This window comes from Cnephaeus nilssonii (assembly GCF_951640355.1).
Source record: "Cnephaeus nilssonii genome assembly, chromosome: 21".
Classification (NCBI taxonomy): Eukaryota; Metazoa; Chordata; class Mammalia; order Chiroptera; family Vespertilionidae; genus Cnephaeus; species Cnephaeus nilssonii.
In genome coordinates, this window is record NC_137092.1 from 43399924 (window position 1) to 43425279 (window position 25356).

Sequence of the window (25356 nt, forward strand, 5' to 3'; positions counted from 1 at the left end):
TCGATTTCACAGCGGGACAGGCCAAGCCTCCTGGTTGAGCTCATGGCCGCCAACTTCAGGGACAAGCGCAAAACGGGCAGCTTGTGACCTTGGCAAACGATACTGTGACCCTCGAGGTGCTGGCTCCCTGATGCTCACAGCAAACACGCGCGGAGCAACCCAGCGCCTGGCGGGGCTGGCAGGTCCCACCTGCCGTGGCCTTGTCCTAACTCCCGACAGCCGCCCCGAGGACTCGGACACCACGCCGCCGGAGTCCTGGTCTCACCCAGAGCGAACCTGCTGGGAGCGGCCCTGACGATGCCCGTCAGCAGCACACACTGGCGTCCTCGGCAGGACTCCGGCAGCGTCCTGCGGCCCAGTCAGTATTCGGCTTCCGAGCAAATTAAAAAACAATCACACAGCTGGGGGAGGGGCCGGAAATGCCCACCCCAACATTTACTGGGGCAGGAATGAAAATTTCTCACATCCCATGGTCTTTCTCTTAGGCTGGTTCTTGTTTTTAAGATAAAAGGACTCATTACTGACAAAAGTGTCCTTGTGGTGAAAGTAACGAGGGCCCACGAGGGGGACAAGCGTCTCCGCCTGGAGGCCTCAGGGACTCCTCTGCAGGCTAATGCGTGTGAAACAGCCCAGAGCGAAAGGTCATCTCAAAGCCAGTCCCTCCGAACCTGCTGCCGGGTAGGAGGGGGCAGTCCCCGGGGCCCGGTGTCCCTCTGGCCCGTCAGTTACTGCCAGGAGGAGCCAGGAGGCGGAGGCCGCCTCACACGTCCCTGTGTTGGACTCAAATGAGAGGACAAGCTGGTCCCTGCAGTCCTCCTGCCTCGCGTTCCCACGTGAGCTGAGGGGGAGCCGGGTCAGAGCCAGAGCGCAGGGCGCGGCTGTCACTCCCACACCAGGGCTGGGCGGGGCGGAGCCGCTGGGGCGCAGGCAGGACCGCATCTCTTTAAACAGGACGGGGACCCCAAGTCCTCTGCCTGCTTCTAAGGAGCGCTGCTCAGACACCGGGAGGGCGGATCCCTTCGCTGCCTTCACACACCTCCCTGCCTCCTCTTACCAACAAGACGACGCAAAGCGGCGCCGCTCCGGGTGGGAGCCTGTGCGCGTGGCCAAGACCAGAGGGTGCTGTTTGCTGTGCGCCCGCGCCCCCCATGAGCGGACAGGTTGAGCCACCAGCGCGGCGGGTGGCAGATGCTTGGCGGACGCCCGGGCGTGGAGACCGAGCCGCAGCCGCAGGCCCCCCTCGGCTCCGGAGGCCGAGCTTGCCTCACTGACCTGTGACCCCGACTCCGCAGGCAGCGCGGCACCCAGAGGGCCCAGCCGACCTGCCTCCTGCCGGAGCACAGCCCCGCTCCTCACAAGCACGCAAGCTCCACTGAGAATGTAATAAGCTAAGCCATCACATACAGACGCACCCCCAGAACTCCTGCCTGCCTGGGAGAAGGGCTCCCAGCCATGGCGACTGGGGGCAGCGCGCAGCCCTCTGTCCCACCGGCCCCTCGTCCTGACGCCCCGACCCCCACGCGAGGAGGTGCTGCCAGCTGCGGACATGATGCTGTCCTGGGTGGGGGAGCAGGGCCCAAGCACCTAGGGCTGGCATGGACAGACAGCTGGGCATGGACAGAGCTGCGGGGAGGGGAGGGGGCAGGCTCAGTGCAGAGAGGAGGGAGCCCGAAGACCGCCCATACTGTGTCCACACCAACACCGTCACAGCTCTCGTCCAGCTCACTCACATGACAGAGGACGAGGAGCAGGGCCGGGTGCGGCACCCCAAGAAGTCGGTGCACCCGGGGGGAACGACCCTGTGCCGCAGCCAGGATGCCAGGCCGGAGGGTGCACACAGACCAGGGGTCAGCACCGGGAAAGGGGACGGGGATCCCTGCATGTCACACACCAGCTTCTGAGGAGCAGCAGAGCCGTCCCGGACAGGGCTAAACCCAGGCACCCACGGGGCGGCGGGGAGCTTCAAAACGCAATTCCCGCAGGCAGAGCCCCTGCTGCTGGGTGCCCGCAGACTCTGAATCTTTCCCTCCCTCTCTTAAGGGGGGGCACTGATAGTGTGGAGGGGAGGGGAGAGTGTGGAGGGGAGGGGAGTGTGGGGGGAGAGTGTGGAGGGGAGTGTGGGGGAGGGGAGAGTGTGGGGGAGGGGAGTGTGGGGGTGAGGGGAGTATGGGGGAGGGGTGTGGGGGGAGGGGAGAATGTGGGGGAGGGGAGAATGTGGGGGAGGGGAGAGTGTGGGGGAGGGGAGTGTGGGGGAGGGGAGTGTGGGGGAGGGGAGTGTGGGGGAGGGGAGAGTGTGGGGGAGGGGAGAGTGTGTGGGAGGGGAGTGTGGGGGAGGGGAGTGTGGAGGAGGGGAGACTGGGGGGAGGGGAGGGGGAGTCTGAAGAGGGAGAGGTGGGAGCGGCTGTGCGGGGAGGAGCTCCGTGGGCAGGAACATCCGCGGGGACAGGAGGGCAGACCCCGCAGGAAAGGGCAGACCTGAGCGGAGGGGGAGCCCAGTGGTTACACCCGCCCACAGGGGCGGCGGCAGGGGGTGCCCTGCCGGTCTGTTCTCTGGAGGAGGGAGCATGGCCGCCCTCTCCCAGGACGCAGGCAGGGCCCAAGCCCGCTGTGCGCTCCGGGCTCGGAGTGAAATGCCCGCGGCCTCTCAAGCAGCGAAGCTCTTGGCCCCGCGGACGGAGCGCCCCGGCGGCGGGCTCCGCCCAGGCCAGCGGGAGACCGTCACGGCCACCACGCTCCGTGGCCTGGAGCTGTGACCTGGAGCCGTGCTCCGCCCTCGGGTGTGGGTGTCTGAGAGCCCTGGGCCGCGCCCTCCGTCTCCGTCCCTCCGGCGCCCGCTCGGCCTGCGTGCGGGAGGTATGGACGCGGGGACGTGCGGACAAACCCCGGGGCTCCCCTCGCTCCTGGGCCCACACGCCGCGCCAGTGGGTGCACCGAACACACGAGGCGCGCGTGGCCGTGGGCGCGCAGGGCAGGCTGGCGGCTCGGACTGGGCCCAGGGGGGCGCGGGGCTGACTGCGAAGGCGCCGCGCACACACACACACACACACACACAGACACATACATACATACACACACACACAAACACGCGCACACGCACACACACACACACACACACACACACACACACACACACACAGGGCAGCGCAGCTCGCAGGGTGCGGAGACTGTACTTGAGGCCACACGGGGGACAGGGCCACGCGGCCAGAGGCGCCCGGGGCTGCATCCGGCTCTCCCGGGAGAGGGCAGCTCCTCTCTGTCCCCAAGTCCGTCAGCAGGAGCTCTTGGACGGAAGCACCCGCCCTGCAGCCAGGCTCCCAGGCTCCGGGGCTGCGGGGCTGCGGGCGCTACTGCAGGGAGCCCGGGAGGGCGCTGAGCACGCGGGCGGCCTCGGCGGCTGCGGGCGGGGAGCTGAGGGAGCCGGTCTGGTTCTGCTGCTGGGCTCGGAGCGGAGGCGGCACCGAGGAGCTTTTGATGTGGAGGACCCTGGTGTCCATCACCTGACAGTCGATCTGCATCATCACCTCATAGTCCTGCCCGTTGATCACGTTCTCTGTGGAGGAAAACAACAGGTGAGTCGGCCTGGCGTGGACCCGGTGAGACACAAAGGAGCGCGGGGCGCGAGCCCTCACCCCCGCCGAGGCCCAGCGTCACCGGCCAGCGAGCAGCGACACCGGGCTGGGGGCCTGCATGGAACGGCCTGGTTCGGGGACGAGCAGCCAATGGCCAATGGGGACTAAGGGGACTTGTAGGTACAAGGCAGGCTCGTTGCAGAAGGAAATGGGGAAGCCACACACAGACACATCGGCACGCGTGGGAGCCTCCGTACCAGGAGGCCAATGCAGCAGGCAGGTGCCCCCGCCACGCTCACTTCCAAAGGGGCCACCCACCTCCTCATCGAACCCCGAGGACCACTCTCTAACCTGTAGTGCGCGACACGCGGCAGAAGCCACTGAGAGGGTTACAGACAGACAGCGTCCCCCCCCTGCCCCCCAGCTGGCCGGCCGCCGCGACGCCTGATGGGCTGTGTCAACTTGGCCACGCGCTGGGGCAGCCACGTGGCTCCTCGTCTGCATTTCCATCTGTGAATCCAGAGCTGGGGGGGGCGGCCTCATCCTGCGAGGCCTTGCAGGGAGGGCACACAGGGCAGCGGGCTTCAGACATGAACTACGTGGCCTCTGGGACAAGGAACGGAGCGTAGAGTCACTTCTCCTCCGTCACCTCCCCTTCCTGTGACCTGTGCTGCGAGCGCTCCACTCCAGCAGGAAGGAAGCGGCGTCTGCCTCTGGGCGTCAGCGTGGGCCCTGGAGCCAGGTCCTCGGGGAGGGCCTCGTGGGCGGCTTTGGGAGCCCACGCTCCCATCATCTCAGGGGGCCCACACCCCCAAATGTTAAAAACAAATCAGATCTCATCATCCATCAACTTGGTCTTGAGCAGATGCTCCAGTTTAAAGCTGACGGAAGACGTCATTCCTCCGCTTTTATGGGTTGGTTATCTGTCCCAATTTTTAACACAGTCTCACGGCTGATGAATTCCACGTCTCGCACAGTTTCTTGTTCCCGTCAGAGCAAACTCCCGTCCCCGGGCGCTGCTGGCAGCTGTGCTCGGGCCGAGCAAGCCTTTCCTCCCGCCAGAGAATGCCGCCCGAATGCCGGTGAGTGAGCTGTTTCCCAGCAACGTGTTTCTTCCCCAAAAAGGAGGCGAAAGAAAGACAAGCTGCCGATGTGCTTGTAGTCACTTAATTCAGAACATGTGACGGTTCAATTTCCAGGCGCCACACGGTCATCTCCCTTTAGAACCATGGCCCCTCCCACTTTATTCTATTTCATTATTACCTTTTTGTAATCCTCACCCGAGGATATTTTCCCATTGACTTTTAGAGAGAGTGGAAGGGAGGGAGAAAGACACACACAGAGAGAGACATCGATGTGAAAAAGACACATCAACTGGTTGTCTCCCACACGCGCCCTGACCAGGGCCAGGGATGGAGCCTGCAATGGAGGTCCATGCCCTTGACTGACATTGAACCTGGGACCCTTCAGTCCGTGGGCCAACACTGAGCCAAACCCACTAGGGTGTCCCTACCATTTTAGAAAAACTAAAGTTGTGTGTGCGCATGTATGTGCATGTGTGTGTGCATGTGTGTGTGCATGTGTGTGTGCATGTGTGTGCATGTGTGTGTGCGCGTGCACTGGGACACAGGTGACCTGATGATGGAAAACACATGGACGAGAGGTGTGTCACACACTAATTGTACTGCTTCCTGGATGACCTGGAACCCAGACGACAGCCCCAGAGCCAGGTGGCACCGCCCAGGCCTGCAGAAGTCACTGGCGCCGTGTGCCCGCGGCGGTGTGAACGGGCGACCAGAGTTCTTCAGCGCCTTAAGCATCAAGAAGATGGAGAGCTGGGACAGGGGCTCAGACGCTTTGAGGAAAATGAAAGCTGCAACGGATTCCAAACCCAGGAGTCCCGGCCGGGGCCGGTGGCCAGGAGGAGGCTGGGCTGGGACAGTGGCTGCTTGGAGACGGGCTCCGTGCTCAGCTCCTTTCTGAAGGCAGCGCTCGGGGCCAAGGCAGCCAGCGGGGTGACGCAGAGGAGAGAGGGCGTGTCGCCTTGAGCTGAGCCCAGGAGCCCCTTCTGATTGACAAGTTGGCCCCTCAGCCAGTCGGAGTCCCGTTCGCCAGCACCTCAAGTGCAGCTGCAGGGGCAGCGGCAGGGCTCAGGCCTCCTGCGGACTCTGACCGACGGGGTGCCAGCTCACCCCTGGACAGGCGGGCGCGGACCAGCTCCTTATAGCTCTTCCTTCCTCAAAGGCTCCGGCCACACTGACCCGCCCGGGCTGGCAGGACGGCATTTTCGAGTGCCGCCTCTGGCCTGGGCCTCAGTGGAGCAGGAGGCGCCAGAACAGCGCTGACAAGGATGAGGGCTTGCAGCTCTGGTGGCTCAGGCGGGAGGGCGGGCCAGGCGTCGGCGCCCCACCAACCAGAGAAAGCGCCAACGCTCCAGGCTCTGGCGGGCGGGGTCCGGGGGAGACTGGCCGTTCTGTGGACGGGACGAAAGGACAGTGGCTGCTTGGGAACAACGGAAGCAGAAGGAGGAGAACGGGTGAAGGGAGAGGCTGACGCGGCCCCTCTCCTGAACGGCGGGCCTCCGAGTCGGGAGAGGAGTGAGACAGGAGCGCCGCTCAGAAGCTTCAGGCAATTGGAAGGAAGGCTGTGTGACCCGAGGGCACAGGGGAGCCCACCCGAGATGGGGCGCGGGTGGCGGGGTGCCCACCCCGTACACCACTGCTGAGATGACCACACTCGCCCCAGGGCCCTGACCACAGCAGAGCTAACGCGCAGGCTCACGGCGAGTTCCGCTGGAAGGGACACGGCTGCCCTGTGCTTTGCAGAGAAGCGCGTCGGACCAACAGGCCCCGAGCGGAGCCCCGCGAGAGGCCGGCGCTCTGTGCGCCAGGCCGCGACGGGCCGGGACCAGCGGCAGGTCTGTGCCCGAGCCCAGCGGGTGTGGGGAAATGGAAAAACAAGACCCCAAAAGGGTAGGGAAGGGGACAGAGCCGCAGGACGGACAGGAGGCGGGTCCGCCCGCCAGCACGGCCCTGCTCTTCTCCCTCCTGCTCTGCGGGGCCCAGGGACTTCTCTCCAGGGAAGAACCCCATGAACATCCGGCCATTTCCAGCCCCACCTCCGAGACCCTCCCCTGAGGAGCCAGGCGGTCTCTTCCCTGTCGCCACAGACACCGTGCCGCTCCCCCGAGAGTTTGGCTCCTTGAGGAAACAGCTGGCATCTCTTGGGTGTAGAGCGGGAACCTCCCCATCAGCCGGGAAGAATGTGAGCAAGCGAGTCATGCTACTCGTGGCAACGGAACCTTCTGGAGACACTAGCAACCAGCACCTCTGCCTCTGCCAGAGGAATTACAGATGGAGCCGCCCTGATGGGGAGGCGGGCGGAGGTGTCACCGGTGTCCCTGTAAGACCCACCAGGCTTGCTCCATGCTCATGGGCAGCGGGGTCAGGCCAGCGAGCTCCGCCATGGAAGACGGATGTGACCTCACACACAGGGGTGCGGCCCAGCACACGGGGTAAACCGCCAGCCTGGAGCTTTGGCCGGGCTCAAGCCTAGAGATGGCCAACTTTCCTGCTTCTCATCAGTAAGCCACTGGCACCAGGACCCATGGAAACGGGACCAGCGTTCGGAAGCACTTCCCTACCAAACCCCAACCACCCGCTGCCAGCAGAGGGCGGCAGAACCTGGGCGTGACCACGCGGGGCCAGAGAGCACCCTCCTCTGGACAACGGTGGCTCCTTCACTGCGTTCCGTCCGTGTGGGCATCACACCTTCTCGGAGCGTCGGGAAGGCCTTCTCGCCCTGGCCGGGCGCTCAGCTGGTTGGGCGTCGCCCATGCACCACAAAGTTGAGGTTCAATTCCCGGTCAGGGTGCATACCGGGGTTGCAGGTTCAATCCCTGGTGGGGGGCGTGCGGGAGGCAGCCGACGCATGCTGCACGCTCACATCGATGCTTCTCTCCCGCTCCCGTCCTCGCTCTCCCGGCAGTCTCTGCCATCACGCTGAGAAGGCTCAGCTTCCCACAGGACTGCAGACCAGACTTCCAGACCACCAGGAGCCGTCAGAGGCTCCACGGAGAGCCTCGTGGCCCTCTGTCATACAGCCCCCCGGACGGTTCTGCTGGCGCCACAGGGCAGGCTGCTCAGGGAACTCACTCGGATGCTGGAAGCCACTGCCCACGGAGAGGACAACGCGACGGCTGGCGCTGCCCGTTCAGACCAAGAGCCAGCGGACCGCCGTCCTGATGGGCGGGAGGCTGTTGGTGCAGCACCTTCCCCGGAGGAAGAGCCTCTCCCTCCACGGCCGCCAGGCAGGAGCTGCCTCTGACCCGACGCCCTGCCGGGCGGCACCCACAGACAGCAGGACCTCTGTCTGCTGGGCAGAGGCAAGGCCCCCGGGCGCCGGCCTCTGCGTGCTGGGAGCTCCTGGGCGCCGCTGGGCACTGAGCCTGAGCCGGGCGTCGGAGAAGGCGCCGTCCCCGCGCGGGCGCTCCTGCACCGGCACGTCCTCTCCTCGCGGCGCCCACGAGCTGCGCGCCTGTGGCTCTCCGGCTGGAGAGGAGCGTGACCCAGCCCAGTGGGCAGGGGAAGCGGACACAATGGCCTGGTGACGCGTGGGGTGCGCAGATCAAGGACGAAGCTGAAGCTGGAGGCGGGGGGGGGGGGGGCTGGAGGGGCCTCAGAAAGAGGGCTGCAGGAAGGTGGTCTCTGGTGAGAAGGGGGGACTGAGGGAGCCGTGTGCAGGGGGCACCCCGGGCGGAGTCAGAGAAGAGCGCGGACCCGCCATGACCTCGGGCCTTGGGGGTGCGGGGCCAGGCCGTGTGTGTGGGAGAGGCTGCCACTGCACGGCTCGGGTGACAGACCGGAAGGGGGACAGCAACGGGACCCGGGAGGCTGCGGGGACAGTGTGGATGGATGTGTTTGTCTTGACGACGTTCCCCAGAGCCTCTGAGGTCCACGGTTCAATGTGCAGGAGAGCAGAGAACAGGAGGAAAGGCGGCGGGACTGCCAAGGAGCCTGGGGAAGCGTGGACGGCGGCCCGTGAGCCTGAGCAGCCCGGCACGGCCGCCGCCTCTCCCGCCAGGCTCTCCGCCAGGCTCTCCGCCAGGCTCTCCGCCAGGCTCTCCCGCCAGTGTCCTCAGTGAGAACCCCGCCCCGTGGAGCCACCACACGAGGACCGAGTGAGGGCGGGAAAGGCTGGCTTATCCCTCAGAACGCAGGCCACCCCGTTCCTGAAGACACTGCCTTTCCCGGGGCTTTTAGGAAGCCAGACGTCACAGCAAGAAGGCTTTGCCGCAGCCCCTCCTCGGGCCAGAGGCGCGTTCCTTACGCCATTCGCGCACCAGGCGAATACCCCCACAGGACGCCCTGCCTGCAGCCCCACGTCCCACAGGCACTGATGGGCACGGTGTTGCCTTGACAGAGCCACCAGGCTCACTTTAACCCAACTTCCACGCGGGGACTCGCTGCTCACCGTGCAGCCCGGCCCTGTCAGTGAGCAGGGAGTCTGCGCCTGCGGTCAGCCGACCCATTACACAGACAGCTCGCGGCAGCCACATGTGCCGGGCCCCGAGATGGCAATACCGGCCCGACTGTGCCAGCTGGGGAACGGGCAGCACTCCTTTAAGTGTGACGGGAACCAAGAGAAGGGTGCCTCCCCAGCCCCGAAAGGGGTAGCGGGGGGTGGGGGCAGGTGACAAAAGGCTCTGAGCTATGCTCGAGGGCCCTCGGCCTGGCAGAGGTGGGCAGCTCTCAAGAAGGGAAGCGTGAGTCAGGCATGAAGGCAGGAGGCAGCACGCACACAGAGGCAGCTCGCCCACTGGAGGCAGCTCGCCCACTGGAGGCAGCACGCCCACTGGAGGCAGCACGCCCACTGGAGGCAGCTAGCCCACTGGAGGCAGCTCGCCCACTGGAGGCAGCTCGCTCACGGAGGCAGCTCGCCCACTGGAGGCAGCTCGCCCACTGGAGGCAGCTCGCTCACGGAGGCAGCTCGCCCACTGGAGGCAGCACGCACACTGGAGGCAGCACGCCCACTGGAGGCAGCACGCCCACTGGAGGCAGCTCGCCCACTGGAGGCAGCACACCCACTGGAGGCAGCTCGCCCACTGGAGGCAGCACGCACACTGGAGGCAGCACGCCCACTGGAGGCAGCTAGCCCACTGGAGGCAGCTCGCCCACTGGAGGCAGCTCGCCCACTGGAGGCAGCACGCCCACTGGAGGCAGCACACACACTGGAGGCAGCACGCCCACTGGAGGCAGCTCGCCCACTGGAGGCAGCACGCCCACTGGAGGCAGCACGCCCACTGGAGGCAGCTAGCTCACTGGAGGCAGCTCGCCCACTGGAGGCAGCTCGCTCACGGAGGCAGCTCACCCACTGGAGGCAGCTCGCTCACTGGAGGCAGCACGCCCACTGGAGGCAGCACACACACTGGAGGCAGCACGCCCACTGGAGGCAGCTCGCCCACTGGAGGCAGCTCGCCCACTGGAGGCAGCTCGCTCACGGAGGCAGCTCGCCCACTGGAGGCAGCTCGCCCACTGGAGGCAGCTCGCTCACGGAGGCAGCTCGCCCACTGGAGGCAGCTCGCCCACTGGAGGCAGCACGCACACTGGAGGCAGCATGCACACTGGAGGCAGCTCGCCCACTGGAGGCAGCACGCCCACTGGAGGCAGCTCGCCCACTGGAGGCAGCACGCACACTGGAGGCAGCACGCCCACTGGAGGCAGCTCGCCCACTGGAGGCAGCACGCACACTGGAGGCAGCTCGCCCACTGGAGGCAGCTCGCTCACTGCAGGCAGCACGCCCACTGGAGGCAGCTCACCCACTGGAGGCAGCACGCACACTGGAGGCAGCTCGCCCACTGGAGGCAGCTCGCTCACTGCAGGCAGCACGCACACTGGATTCCAGGGATTTCATGATGAAATCTACTGAGTTGAGGCTGCCTAACTCATTGGTTCAGGGGCCTGGACACATCTCTCCCAGCAGACCTGGCCACAGGGACACTTCTGCACTCTGAGAGGCCTCGGCGCTGGGGAAACAGTGTATGAAGAACAGAAACCAGAATGACAGCCACAAAAATGGCCTAAGGGACGCCCAGGCCTTGGCAGGAGCACCCGGCCAGGCCACCACGGCCCAGGAGCGGGACAGGGGAGGGGCTGCCGGCACCTCAGACACAGAGTCAGCGGGGACTGGGCCTGACGGTGCTCCCCGAGCCACGGGGGACGGAAGGCCGTTGGCGTGTCTCCCTGATGCTGAGACGGAGCCCCCACGCTAAACAGCTGGTCACAGAGCCCACGGAGACCCCACGGCCTTCACCATCGTGGGCGAGGGAAGCATCTCTCAGGGACAAGCCTCTGAGCAAAGGCAACAAGACGGACAAGCTGTCAGCAAAGAGCTGGCCGGTCCTTCACAAACAAGGCCGGCTGAGGAGTCGGGTCTGGGCAGGGGCTGGCCCCTGTGGTGTGCTGGGCCTGCTCAGGAGAGAGGAAGAGGCCAGCCCTGGCAGGGTGGCTCAGTGAGCTGGGCCTGCTCAGGAGAGAGGAAGAGGCCAGCCCTGGCAGGGTGGCTCAGTGAGCTGGGCATTGTCTGCTCAGGAGAGGAACAGGCCAGCCCTGGCGGGGTGGCTCAGTGAGCTGGGCGTTGTCTGCTCAGGAGAGGAACAGGCCAGCCCTGGCGGGGTGGCTCAGTGAGTTGGGCGTCGTCTGGTGCAGCAGTCCCACTCCTGGTCAGGCACATGCCCGGATGGGTTTGAGCCCTGGCGGGGGTAAGGTGGAGGGGTGCACAAGGAAGCAGCCGGTTAATGTCTCTTTCTCTCATATAGGTCTCTCTCCCTCCCTCTCCCTTCCTCTCTCTTTAAAAAATCAATAAAAAAATAATAAACAGAGAGAGAACACCTCCCTCCAGGCCGGTTACTGTGGACCACACCCGAGGGAGGGGAGGCCCCAGGCGGTCTGTCTGAAGTGAGTCGTCCTGCTGCCAGCAGGTTCATCTGCCTCAACCCCCAGCTCTCAGCTCCGCGAGGCCGTGGCCTCTGCGCCTGAGACGGCAGGTGCAGAACCAGGGCCGCCTCTGCTTGTGAGAGAATGGTGTGCAGGACGGAGCCAGGCAGGAGGCGGGGAAGAGGTTTCCAGAAAGACGAAGCCCAGCAGCAGGAGCAGTCAGGGGAGGAGGGCCCGGGCCCTGCAGGGAAGGACGGTGGGGAGGCGGGAGGGGCAGCTGGGCGCGTCCGTGGGCTGTGGAGGCAGAGCTGGGACATGGGCGCTCTCGCAGGCAGGACTCGGGAGCTCTGAGAGGAGCCAACCAGCCTGAACAAAGGCATCATGAACGTTCCCTCAGAACCACCGATTTTGTTACGTTAGTACCCAAGTTTGTAGTATGACTTAAGAGGAAGGAAGTATTCTTCGCATGTTGAACATGCTTAAATCAAAGTCATCTGTACTTTGCCCCAAGTTTTCCATTACCACAATTAATGAAGGAAAGGTGAAGTAGCACATACACATTTCTATTGTCTCAGAACTTCAATGCCATCTCTTGATAAAACTGGGTCAACGAATCGTGAATATTCAGTGATGAGGCTTTCAGATATTATGCGGCACACGCATAAACATATATTTTAGGTTGGAGAGAACTGCCTACAAGGCACATTTTCTGAAAACACGACTCTGGGTGCCGTGTGACGGGACATGGGTTCCCTGAGTGTGACAGGCAGCGCCGAGAGCAGCCCGGGGCCTCCCCCTGGTTCACAGTCGGAGTTCCCTCCTGTTGAGTGAGGCTGTAACGAATGGTTTCCTTCTAAAGAGCAGACTGTGATTAAAGTGACGGAGAGCGACTGTGAGATGAGGTGACAAAGACACGGGCTTCCCTCTCAGACACTCTGGTTTGCTCATTCTGGGGCCAGGACAGAGGGAGGCCCTGGCCAGCAGCCAGCAGGAAAATGCAGCCCTCAGCCCAACAGCTCACCAGGCATCGGGTCCCAGACAACCCCCGAGTGGACCTGGGCGTGCCCTCCGGGCGGGGCCTTCACCTGAGACCCAGCCCAGCTCAGAGCACAACCAGCACCTCATGTGGGACCTTGAGCCAGAGGCCCAGCGAGGCTCTACCTGGTTCTGAGCCACTGACACTATCAGACACTAAAGGCTGTGCTAAGCCACGAAGTTTGGGGTGATTTGCTACAGCTCTGTAACTAATCCACTGAGCTGCCAGCACGTTTTAATGAGCAGTGGGTCAGCTGACTTAACAGTGGCCTATCCAAAAGAATTTAAAGTGTCTGATGTATACATTCAATCATGTTGTCATAAGCAAGTTTACCTTTATAATATTTCTTAAAGTGTGACTAATACTTCAATTGGTTATGTCTTAGACTCTAGCCCTACTTTCAAAGAATTTCAGATTACTTCACAAGTTGAGGCATTGAGAAAATTTAGCAGAAAGTTCCAGAAACTGAAATTTCACCTGAGGTAAGAATAAGACTTGCTCAGGAGAGAGAAAAGACAAACCAAAGGTAGTGAAAATATTTGCAAATCATAAACCTGATAGGAACTTGTATCCACAGCATGTAAAGAACTCCTACAACCCAATCATACGACAACAGGCCCGGTTTTAAATGGGCAAAGGAGCTGAGACTTTCTCCAAAGATGGAGGAAGAGCCGGGCACCTGGGAGATGCCAGCATCCCGAGCCCAAGGTAAAACGCAAACCAGGACCAGCGTGGACGCAGCACCTCCGCCCCTGGACGCTGTGGTCAGGGCGGACAGTGGTCAGTCAGCGCTGCTCGGCGTGGAGAGCAGGGACCTTGGACTCACTGCTGGGAGGCACAGGCACAGCTTGCATTTATCTGATTGATTCACGGTATTTATTTCAAACGCACAATTTGCTGAATCGAAACAGGAAAACAGCTGACCAGTGAATACAGAATGTCTCCAAAAGTCTCTACTTCATAACAAATGTGAAGAATCTCATATTCCATATTGAGATAAAACTTTAGAGAGACATAACATTCAAATTCATTATCATAAATGCAACTTAATCTGCAAATGTTAAATAAGGTTTGTTATGGCTTAAAATCTTCTTGAGAGATAGATTATTGAAGCAGGACCTTAAAACGGCTCTCATAAAAACAGATGCCAAGAACAGCAATGACGAACCCCACTGGCATTTCCCCTCTGCAGCCCGCGCTCCCGCACCGCGTGGGAAAGTCCGCTGTGTAACACTCTCTCACTGCGCGGCGTGGGCGGCAGCTCTCTGGGTTCATGGGAGTTTACTGTCATCAGAGACCAAGCTCATCGTTTATCTTCTTTCCGAAACACACAGTTTAAAGACAAGTTGCCAGCCCGCATGTGCAAGTCAGAGCGTTAGAGCCATGCCCACCTCTCCTGCGAGTGCCGCTCTGAGCTGTGTGAGCCCGAGTCCGGGACGCACCGTGCTGCCCCGCCCAGCTGCCACGAGCCACAGACTCTCCCTCGGAAACGTCCTTGGACCCTGCCCCTTCCTCTCCATTCCGGCCTGCAATGACCTCACCCGCTGCTGCCACGTCTCCCAGCTCACGCCTGCAGCTGCCAGGCTCTGGTCTTCCTCCCGGCTCATCTTCCCTCCCAACTTCCTTCTATTTGCAGGCCTCCGCCAGATCAACAGTCTGTTAACAGAGCTGCCACGGTGTTATTTTGTTTAATAGGTTAAAATCACTCCCTGAGCTCATTTAATGACCTAAGCCACCCAGCTGCACCCTGCACGCCTGGTCTTGTTCCTCTCCCCGGTCTCCGCCCAGACCCCATGCTCGGTCCCAGCTCAGGGCTCATGATGTGTGGCAAGCAGCAGCTGCTCATCCACCCGCCTGGCACCATCATTTCCATCCTAAGAGGACTCCGTGCTTTTTGCACATCGCAATGTGCCCAGTTAAGTAAAACGGTACATTCCTGAGCCTCCCTTGAAGATGAGCATAAGCAGTTTACGTCCAATGAGACATAAGCAGAAATCTGCTAGAAATTTCTGAAAAAGGTTACTTTCCTGACAAACGCCATGCCTTCCCCCCTTTTCTGTCTAAAATACAGATACGAGGCTCGAGCTGCAGCAGGCACTTTGGCACCAGCCGGGAACGGCTGCCACAGGGCAGCAGCCTGGGTCCTGGCGGGCACCCTTAAATCGCTGCGTCAAAGCGGCACAGGGCTGGTTCACTGCGTAGATGCCTCAACAGGCGGGGAACAAATCCAGGGCACGTACACCAGTAAAGAGCGAGGTTTCCGTCACTTGTAGCTGAACGCAATCCTTATGCAAATACCTTCTCCTCTCCCCCTCCTTACACTCTTAGGTTTCCTTTACAGTCCACGTTCATCTCCCAGGGTACCAACTGATATTATTACCAAGATTCTATCATCTATCACATTCTTCTAATTTTTTGTTGTTGTTAATCCTCACCTGAGGATATTTTCCCATTGGTTTTTAGAGAGAATGGAAGGAAGGGAGACAGAAAAATCTGTAATAATAAAAGGGTAATATGCAAATCGACCGAACGACCCAACAGCAGAATGACCATCCGGATGACCTTCCAGATGACCACGCTATGACACACACTGGCGCCGGGCCAGCCAAGGCGGGTGTGATGCGATTCGTCCGGGGGCCCTGCCATCACCCCATGATCGCCCCGCAGAGGGAGGCCCAGGCCAGACAAGTGATCGCACCCCACGCCTGTCGCCCACAGAGGGAGGCAACCAGTGGCGGGGGCGGGAGGGGATGGGCAGTGCCACACAGATGGCAGGCAGTGGCAGTGCAGTGGCGGGGCCAGCTGCTGGCAGCCGGGGGAAGGAATGCCCTGATAGGCCCTGATTGCCAGCCAGGCCTAGGCTGAGGGACACCGCCTGCCCTCCCCCGCCCCCGTGCACGCATTTCGTGCACCAGGCCTCTAGTATAGATATATATAAGAGAGACACAAATTGGCTACCTCCCGCATGTGCCCGACTGGGCCAGGGATCGAACCTGCAACTGAGGTCTGCGCCCTTCAATCCACAGGCAGTGCTCTGTCCCCTGGGCAAAGCTGGCTAGGGCCTGTTCTCCCAATGTCAGATCCTATACCATAAGAATCGGGTTTGTAACTACCAGGACCTAACTGATCTCTCTTTTAAAAGCCAAGGAGCGTGTTGTTGGCTTTTCTGGGGTAGAACTAAACCATCACTGAGGGCCCAGGCCCCCCTGGTAATTCAGCCTCCATGGGGCTGAGCCACAGGATCTAGGGACTAAGCCAAGTTTCACCCAAATTCTACAGACAACCACAGTCAGACTCTGCCCCTTAGCGACTCTCTTCTCCCGGAAAACTGCCGACACCACTCAGGCCTGTGTGCCCCGTCAGCAGGTGGGGTGCTACGCCGTGTGTGGTTACACAGTAACAGAGCAGGCGTCTTTGAGAGAAAACTTCTCACATGTCTACTGGCCTGTCTCCTTTTCAGTGGGAAGGTCAGTGTGGAGTCTCCTGCTGCTTTTGGCCGAGGGTCTAAACTCAGACCACTATCCCATCTGCAATGGCAAACTAACACATGGTTTCGGGAGAAGATTCGATTCACTCGACGGTGTGGATGCAATTACACAACATTGAAATGGAATGCACTTCCATGAAAACCCAGCGTTGTGAATACGTTTAAGGAAGCAGCTGACCTGCAGGCCTTTAGGAGGAACGGGCTTGTAAGAGCAAAGGCACAACGACAGGCACAAGCTCCGTCCCCGCAGGGCAGCTCCACTCTCTGCTGCTGCCGCTGGCTAGCCTCTCCCACCAAACAGGCGCTCCATTGCTCATAAGTTCTTCTCCGGCTTCTTGACATGGACATGACTTGGAGGTTAAAGATAACCGCTGCGTAGCCTTGAAGTCATTTGTTCACCCACCTTAGTAACGACAGGGTGGGCCCCACTACCGCTCATTCATTCACTCCTCGGGGCCGCCCTGCTGTGCGCGCGTGGGAAGGGCAGCTGCTGTCGGTGCTCCCCCCTGAGGGAGGGCTCCACACAGGAGCCGCCATCGAACATCTCCTCCGGGCTCTGTTCTGCTGAATTATTTATCAAGACTGAAAGGAAATGAGCAGTTCAGTCCATCAGACAGAGAAAGACCTCCTTGCAGCTCACTAACCTGTCCTCAATCCTCTATGACACAAACAAATTAAATAATACAGAGAACGCAGAAGGAAGAACCGTCTATGACAAAACGACCCCGGAGAGCAGAGTGGTGTGACTAGCGTTTCCTCATGGCATTAGCTTCACAGCCATGTCCTACTCTCTCTAGCTACCTCTTCTGTAGACATCTTTCCAGCGCAAAGCCAGACACTGACCTGGGAATCGAATTCACTTTGCTAAAACAGGAAGGTCAAGTCCCTCTTCCCAAATAGCCTCTCCAGGGTCCCACACACACCAGCTGCTCAATAAAACCTGACTTCACACCCTCCACCACCCTCTCCAAACTCTACAGGCTCCCTGTGTCAGAGGGGCGCACACCCACAACTCGCTTTTCTTTCCAAGTCACGTGGAACTTTTAACTCACAAATGGCAGAAAAGATACTGTCGTCACCTGTGCCAGTGCTGCCGCTCGCTGCTCAGAGTGAGCCGCTGGTGCCAGAGCCGCCTCCCGCAGACCGCTCTGCCATCGGTCGCCCAAACTCTCTGGGTCCATAACCTGTCCTCTCCAGATCGTAAATGACATAATGTACATGCTAAAACGTCAAGTTCATATGCCCAATAAGCCAGAGGCCTGCCTCTGGGTCTCGGAGGGTTCTGCGGTCAGCTTTTACATGGGTTCTCCTTTAAGAGCAATTGCCGGAAAGGACATTAACCATTTCAGTTCACTCTTTACTGTGAATTTCCAACCCCAGCAATGCGGTGAGAGAAAGGCAGCCAGCACACGGTCCATGACTTCACATTCGCAAAGACGAGACAGACCTGAGCTTGCCGACTATTTTAATCACATAAAGAATTAAAATAGCAAAATACTCAAGTGACACAAAGTAATGACCGAGTGAGGTTTACCCTCCTCCTGTCCGTCCACAACAAGCCCCGGATGCCGAGGACCCGGCGCACAAGACCCGCCTTACGCGCTGCAATATCCGCACATCTGTCTTTAACGACATAATTGATGGGAACTATTTCACACGTGTGTGTAGCCCTGGCTCCTGCTACACGTGTTGTGTAAATGGCACCGGTCACTCTGAGCTTCGATGTCTCACCTGTGACGCGGAGACACAGGGCTGACAGACATCAGCGTGGCATCCCGGAGCCACGTGTCTTGGAGAGAAGACATCACACACGCCTGGAGGGCACAAGGACATCTGTGCAGCAAGGCAACGGTCCCGCCACGATGCGGGTGGTGGCATGGCAACTGCTCCCGTTTGTCAGAACTCCTCCACCGTCACCCAGAGCAGCCTGGGGCTTCCCTGCACGAGCCGGCACCTCGCCGGGTTCTCAAGCACAGGTCTGTCACCAGGACAGGGGCTGTCCGGGGCGTGACAGCGGAGGCCACGCAGGACCTGCCTGGATCCTGAACCCGCCCCAAAGCCGTGCGCGTCTGAGGGCAGATGTGCAACGGGATGACGACTGCGCAGTAAGCTGTGCTGGGTCAAGGTTACGCTCTTTCAAGGGCGGCCACGTTGCTGTGCGTATGGAGGAGAATGTCCCTTTTCTAGGAGACACATATTCATGTGATTAGGGGGTCGTGTCAGAATGTCTGTAATTTACTCTCAAATGGTTAAAACGCACATGAGTGTTGAGAGATGAGCAGGTCAAGACGAAGCAAATGTGGAGCAATGTTCACCAGGGTGAGGCCCAGGCGGAGCGCCTGCAGATACTCCCTCTGCTCGTCTTCCCACTGGTCTCTCGATTGGACATTTTTAAAAATGAAAACTGGAGGACCGGAAAGAAGAAGGAATCATCGACCGTGTCAGCCTGTTGAGGGGTCAGGTGAAGGCCACACAGACACGACCTCTGGCTTCGGCAAGAAATTAGCCAGCAGCGAGCCCTGTGCAAGAGCCTTTCGGGGGAACGCAGGGTAAGCGCGGAGCGGAGCGGGCCGGGCAGGAGGGCAGCAGAGGGGGCGATGCAAGCGGCTCCCCGAGGCTCCGCTGTGCTGCGCGGAGGAGAAAGGCCAGCGCCAGTGCCCCCCCAGAGCTGAGCGGCTGCTGCCGTGTCCCACAGGGGCCAGGACGCTGGGCCCACAGGAAGTCTCCTCCGAGGATGGCGGTGGTGACAACAGCCTTTACCCTGGAGACAGCTGGCACTGCCCGGCGCGTCGTCACCCCTGAACTCACAGCAGCTCTGAGGCAGGGGTCCTCATGCCTCCTCTGCACACAGGAAGCTGGCCCGGGGCAGCGTCTCCCGCCAGCAGCAGGGGGGCTGCGGTGTGGACAGGGCGGGGGCGATGAGGGGCAGGGCTGGGTGCTCCTGGGATTCGTGGTCACAGACCAGAGTGACTCCAGCAGTCCCAGCCGCAGGAAGGACGGCTGGTTCAGCTACGGTGAGATCTTTACAGACAAGTGGGACCTAGAGAAAAGGAGCCGGCGGGCGGGGGGCAGGAGGGACATGGAGTCTAGCTGGTAAGGAGGCGGGCATGAAGGCCACTGAGGGTGCGATGGACACAGACAAGGTGGAAGGGTCAGAGGACAGAGGTCACGAGGTCAGGAGTAGCTGGAGGAGTGACAGGGAAAGAGAAGGAGCAGTCTGAGTGGAGATGGTGGGGCCCTGGGGAGGGAGGCCGCTGATGCAGCGTGAGAGGCGAGTCCTCCATGTGGCGCAGAGCTGCCCAGGCCACGGGGGGAGCAGGGCGGGCAGAGCACAGCAACCAGGAAGGCCCAGGGTAGGCCACACGGAAGGCGCGAGGGGCCGTGGGGGCGGGGGCTAACCGGAGGCTGCAGTGGGCAGAACGCTGCCCTCCCTCCACGGCTCAGGGGACCTCAGTGGAAGAAAGTCAGGCTCTAAGGTGAGAAGCAGCCTCGGCTAGAGTGAGGCTAGAGTGAGAGGGACGTGTGGTGTGCACGCAACCACTACCGTATTTTCCGGTGTATAAGACGACTTTTTAACCCAGGAAAATCTCAAAAGTCGGGGGTCTTATATGCCGGAAAATACGGTATTGGGGTTTTAAGCAATCTGATATACATTGTCAGAGATTTTTCTAACCTAGTAATTCCTGAATGTGAATCCTGATGTTCCTAATCGTTTACTACATCCTAAAACACAAAAACATTTACAAAGCAATCCAAACCAGATTAAAAGGAAATGATCCTCCAACTATTATACTTTCAAACCCACAAAAGGCTCATTTTAAAAAACGAGTCCCCTGGCCAGACACCCAGCCTCGGGTTTTCCGGGCGCACAGCCGCAGGGAGCGCACTGGCGTGGGCCTCGCTCACACAGGGCCCAGCCAGAAGCACGGGGCCCACGCGCTGCCCGGTGGCGGTGAGGACGCCAGCCTTCCTGAGCACAGCCTGGCCGCACGGGGAGCCGGGCACCTCTGGGGTGAGAGAGGGCACTTCTTCCCTGCGCTCTGGGGAGCGACACGCCGTGAACAGAGGAGACGCTCAGAGCTGCGCCTTTGCTGAAGGAAGACGGGCTCCCGAGGTCGTTCTCCATGTCTGTAAGAGCGAGCAGACGGTGTGATCCCTTATTTTACGTCTATCAAGGTGGCCCTCACATGTCTAGTGAGCTGTCTGTATGCAGCTCACTGGAAACTCACAGCCCTCTCTAGTCTTACATGTACAGTGGACGTCTAAGACGTGTCCCGAGACTAAATTTCGTTGCACTTTATCGAGAACCCCTGGTGTGTTGTGTAGTTGTATTTGATGGTTTAACCAGGGCCATCAAGAAGAGAGGCCCGGTCAGCCCAGGGCTCTCATTCTCGCCCTCCTCAGCCCAGGGGCCTCCTGCCCTGGCCACCGAGCCCAGGCCTCCGGCAGTGCTGTCCACCCGCCGTCCTTGGAGCCCAGCACAACGTGTCAGGGAAGCAGGGGGTCAGCGGCGCACTCTCTCCCTCACAACACCCTGGCACCGGGAGGAAGACAGTCCTCTTCCGTGAGGAATCCAGCGTGAAGTAATCTCTCCTTCACACAATTTCTCTAGGGCTTTTTATATTCCTATGGGACTTTTGTTTTGGAGTAGGGATGTCTGTTTGTCTTATTTTTCCTTCTCGAGTACAATAAGCAAGTACACTCTGCCTTAACATCTTGGATAGTCCTAAAGTGTTTCAGGGTGACACGTTTTGTTTAATACCCAGCCCTAGAGAACAAAATGCAATATAATGCTATCAACACCAAATTCATCAGTGTCACAGCTAACTGCACACAGGCTTCCAAGGTTTGGTGCGCAGTCATGCCACCGTTCACAGAACGCGGGGCACTGCTCTGAGGCCCCAACCCCACTTGCAAGCCCCACTCCCGGTCTCTTACTCGGCACGCACACCAGAGAGGCCCAGCAACAAGCTTACAGCAGGCAAGACGCTGACTTCTCCAAGTTGACAAATAAAAGAGAATGAATCTTTCTTTTTAAAACACAGTAATTTAAAAAGTAACTTCAAATCTTTTCATTTTTAAAAGGAGCATAAAATTTTAAAAATAGTATTTTGTGAAAATAGTGGGAAATGTTTCAAAATTAAGGCATGAATATACACTGAGTGGCCAGATTATTATCATCTCTGAACACATATTTGGCCACTCAGTGTATATCCTATATAATAAAAGGCTAATATGCAAATTGTCCCCTCGACGAGGAGTTCGACCAGCAAGCAGGCTGGCCAACTGTCCATGTCCCCTCCCCTTGGCCAGGCTGGCCAGACCCCACCCATGCATGAATTCAAGCACCGGGCCTCTAATCCTCTAATATATATATATATACACACACACATATACATATGTGTATATATGTGTGTATATATGTATATATATATATATACTAGAGGCCCCGTGCACAAATTTCGTGCACGGGGGGCGGGGGATGTGTGTTCCTCAGCCCAGCCTGCACCCTCTCCAATCTGGGACATCCCTCTCACAATCCAGGACTGCTGGCCCCCAACTGCTCACCTGCCTGCCTTCCTGATTGCCCCTAACCGCTTCTGCCTGCCAGCCTGATCACCCCCTAACCACTCCCCTACCAGCCTGATTGATGCCTAACTGCTCCCCTGCCAGCCTGTTTGCCCATAACTACCCTCCCCTACAGGCCTGGGCACCCCTAACTGCCCTCCCCTGCAGGCCTTGGGCCCCCCCCCCCAACTGCCCTTCCCTGCAAGCCTGGTCACCCCCAACTTCCCTCTGCTGGCCTGGTCACCCCTAACTGCCCTCCCCTGCAGGCTTGATCACCCACAACTGCCCTCCCTTGCAGGCCTGGTCCCTCCCAACGGCCCTCCCCTGCTGGCCATATTGTGGTGGCCATCTTGTGTCCACATGGGGGCAGCCATCTTTGACCACATGGGGGCAGCCATCTTGTGTGTTGGAGTGATGGTCAATTTGCATAGTACTCTTTTATTAGATAGGATAGAGGCCTGGTGCATGGGTGGGGGCCAGCTGGTTTGCCCTGAAGGGTGTCCCGGATCAGGGTGGGGGTTCCCTTGGGGTGTGGGGCAGCCTGGGTGAGGGGCCTGTGGTGGTTTGCAGGCCAGCCACGCCCCCTGGCAACCCAAGCAGAGGCCCTGGTATCTGGAATTTATTTACCTTCTACAATTGAAACTTTGTAGTCTTCAGCGGAGCCAAGCCTCCTGCTTGTTCCGTGGCCACAACCACTTTTGTTGGGATTTATTTATCTTCTATAATTGAAACTTTGTAGCCTTGAGTGGAGGCCTTGGCCAGCCAGGGTGTGTAGAAAGCTTGGCTTCCTCCATCGCTGGGGAAACCCAAGCCTCCTGTTCACTCCGTGGTGGCAGCCATCTTGGTTGGTTAATTTGCATGCTCGCTCCTGATTGGCTGGTGGGCGTGGCTTGTGGGTGTAGGGGAGTGGTGGATAATTTGCATATTACTCTTTTATTAGATAGGAGATACACACATACTCACACACACACACACTGATTGGCCAGATTATTATGCGTTCAGCGATCATAATAATCTGGCCACTCAGTGTATACCCAACCAACTGAACCTTTTACATTTCTTTTAATTAATTCAGAGAATCGCAGTTAAACAAAGCAATCTCGTTCATAAACCAAAAGGTCACCTTACCGTTGATGTTTATTGCCGGCAATACAATGGACATCTTTGGTCTGGTGGTCTTGTTATGGGTGGTCGCTGGTAGCAGCAGGTGATCCTGAGATTAACAGAGAACAATCTGTTAAATGTAAAAATTGGCTTAACTCGGGAACAGGCCACAGGCAGCGTGTCTAAGACACCAATGTTCAGTGAGATCATAAAAAAAATGGCAATTTTTAGTTGAATTTGGCCTAGAGTTATCTATCCAACAGAGTCATTTTCAAACTTTTTTTAAAGAAGAGAAACCTTTTCCCCAAAAAAAACTTCTGTTCCCAAATTAACACTATACACGAGAGACGGAAGCAGGGCAGGGGCCTGGCCATGTCACTCGGCCTCCTCTGTCCTTCTAAAGTGGCCACAGCTGTACACACTTTTCATAAGGTCCATATGGACTACAGATGCATAGTTCTTGCTCTTAAAAAGCATACAGTTTAGTAGCAGAGTTAAAAAAATTAAGGACACACGTCGAGCACAATTAAATGTAATCCTGCCAGCTTCTGACAATCCCCAGGTGGACTGGCAGCTGAGGGTTCTGGTTCCCAACCACGCAGATATGGGAAGCAAGAGCAAGCCAAGAGGAGTGTGACTTCTAAAGGGGAAAAGGTATGTACCTCTGTCGGTATTCCAAGGTTGATTATGACCTACTAGAGTCCCGGTGCACAAATTCATGCACTGGTGGGGTCCCTCGGCCTGGCCTGCGGGGATCGAGCCGAAACCGGCAGTCCAACATCCCCCAAGGGGTCCCAGATGGCAAGAGGGCGCAGGCCAGGCAGAGGGTCCCCACCGGTGCACGAATCCATGCACTGTGCCTCTAGTATGCATATAAGATCTTTGGTTAATCTCTTCCCACCCTCCAACCTTCCCCTTCCCTCTGAGATTCATCAGTCTGTTCCATGTTTCCATGCCTCTGCGTTGAGCGTCTGCTCCCTGGTGGTCAGTGCACGTCATAGCTATCAGTCGAATGATACAACCGTCAGACGGTCACTTAGGCTTTAATATATATATATATATTAGAGGCCCAGTGCACAAAATTCGTGCACAAGGAGGGGGTGTGTCCCTCAGCCCAGCCTGCACCCTCTCCAATCTGGGACATCCCTCTCACAATCCAGGACTGCTGGCCCCCAACTGCTCACCTGCTTGCCTTCCTGATTGCCCCTAACCGCTTCTGCCTGCCAGCCTGATCACCCCCTAACCACTCCCCTGCCAGCCTGATTAATGCCTAACTGCTCCCCTGCCAGCCTGATTGCCCCTAACTTCCCTCCTCTGCTGGCCTGGTCACCCCTAATTGCCCTTCCCTGCAGGCTTGATCACCCACAACTGCCCTCCCTTGCAGGCCGGGTGCCTCCCAACTGCCCTCCCCTGCTGGCCATCTTGTAGTGGCCATCTTGTGTCCACATGGGGGCAGGATCTTTGACCACATGGAGGCAGCTATATCGTGTGTTGCAGTGATGATCAATCTGTATATTACTCTTTTATTAGATAGGATAGAGGCCTGGTGCACGGGTGGGGGCCAGCTGGTTTGCCCTGAAGGGTGTCCCGGATCAGTGTGAGGGTTCCCTTGGGGTGTGGGGTGGCCTGGGTGAGGGGCCTGTGGTGGTTTGCAGGCCGGCCACACCTCCTGGCAACCCAAGCGGAGGCCCTGGTATCTGGGATTTATTTATCTTCTATAATTGAAACTTTGTAGTCTTCAGCAGAGCCAAGCTTCCTGCTTGTTCCATAGCCGCAGCCATTTCTGTTGGGATTTATTTATCTTCTATAATTGAAACTCTGTAGCCTTGAGTGGAGGCCAAGGAAGGCCAGGGTGTGTGGAAAGTGTGGCATCCTCCATCGCCGGGGGCAACTCAAGCCTCCTGCTCTCTCCAGCTCTGTGGCTGTCACCATTTTTGTTGGGATTTATTTATCTTCTATTATTGAAACTTTGTAGCCTTGAGTGGAAGCTTGGGCCGGCCAGTGTGTGCGGAAAGCTTGGCTTCCTCCATTGCCGGGGAAACCCAATCCTCCTGTTCGCTCCGGGGTGGCAGCCATCTTGGTTGGGTTAATTTGCATACTCACTCCTGATTGGCTGGTGGGCATGGCTTGTGGGTGTGGCAGAGTAATGGTTAATTTGCATATTGCTCTTTTATTAGATAGGCTAGATCAGTAATGGGCAACCTTTTGAGCTTGGTGTGTCAAACGTCGCCAAAAAACTGAGCATAACTCTGGTAGTGTGTCACTTTGAGGAAAAAACATTATTTCGCAAATGTTTCATCCTCAGGAGCAGCAAATGTTTCATCCTCGGCATGCGGCCACCTCAGCGGCCACGTGTCACCAGAAATGGCTACGCGTGTCAGTGCTGACACGCGTGTCATAGGTTCGCCATCACTGGGCTAGATAGAGAGATGACTTGGATATTAACTACTGTTTTCAATAACTCCCTTTTCCTAGCAAAAGCAGGAATTGGAGAGAAACCAAGATGGCAGCATAAGGTAAACACCTAAACTGCAGCCTCGCACAACAATTTCAAAAATACAACTAAAAAACAAAACGGACATCATCCAGAACCACAGGAAAGCTGACTGACTGAAAATTCTACAACTAGAAGGAAAGAGAAAACCACAAGGAAAATCA

The 25356-nt window shown here is 58.6% G+C and overlaps 1 protein-coding gene across 5 annotated transcripts in view; it reads right to left on the reverse strand.

The window, feature by feature from the left end:
* Positions 1–2360: 2360 nt before the first annotated feature.
* The window catches only part of ATF6 (activating transcription factor 6), a 138375-nt gene continuing 115379 nt past the window's right edge, over positions 2361–25356 (reverse strand). For 2 of the 5 annotated variants that reach the window (XM_079761971.1, XM_079761972.1), the window contains exons 16-17: positions 22723–22807; positions 12366–20154 (exon numbers count right to left, since the gene is read on the reverse strand). In XM_079761971.1, the coding sequence (XP_079618097.1) occupies positions 19844–20154; positions 22723–22807 (396 nt within the window). In that variant the 3' untranslated portion in view covers positions 12366–19843. Of the gene's footprint in view, positions 3551–12365; positions 20155–22722; positions 22808–25356 lie in introns of those variants that run through there. The other 3 variants (XM_079761974.1, XM_079761973.1, XM_079761970.1) reach the window with 3 other exon arrangements.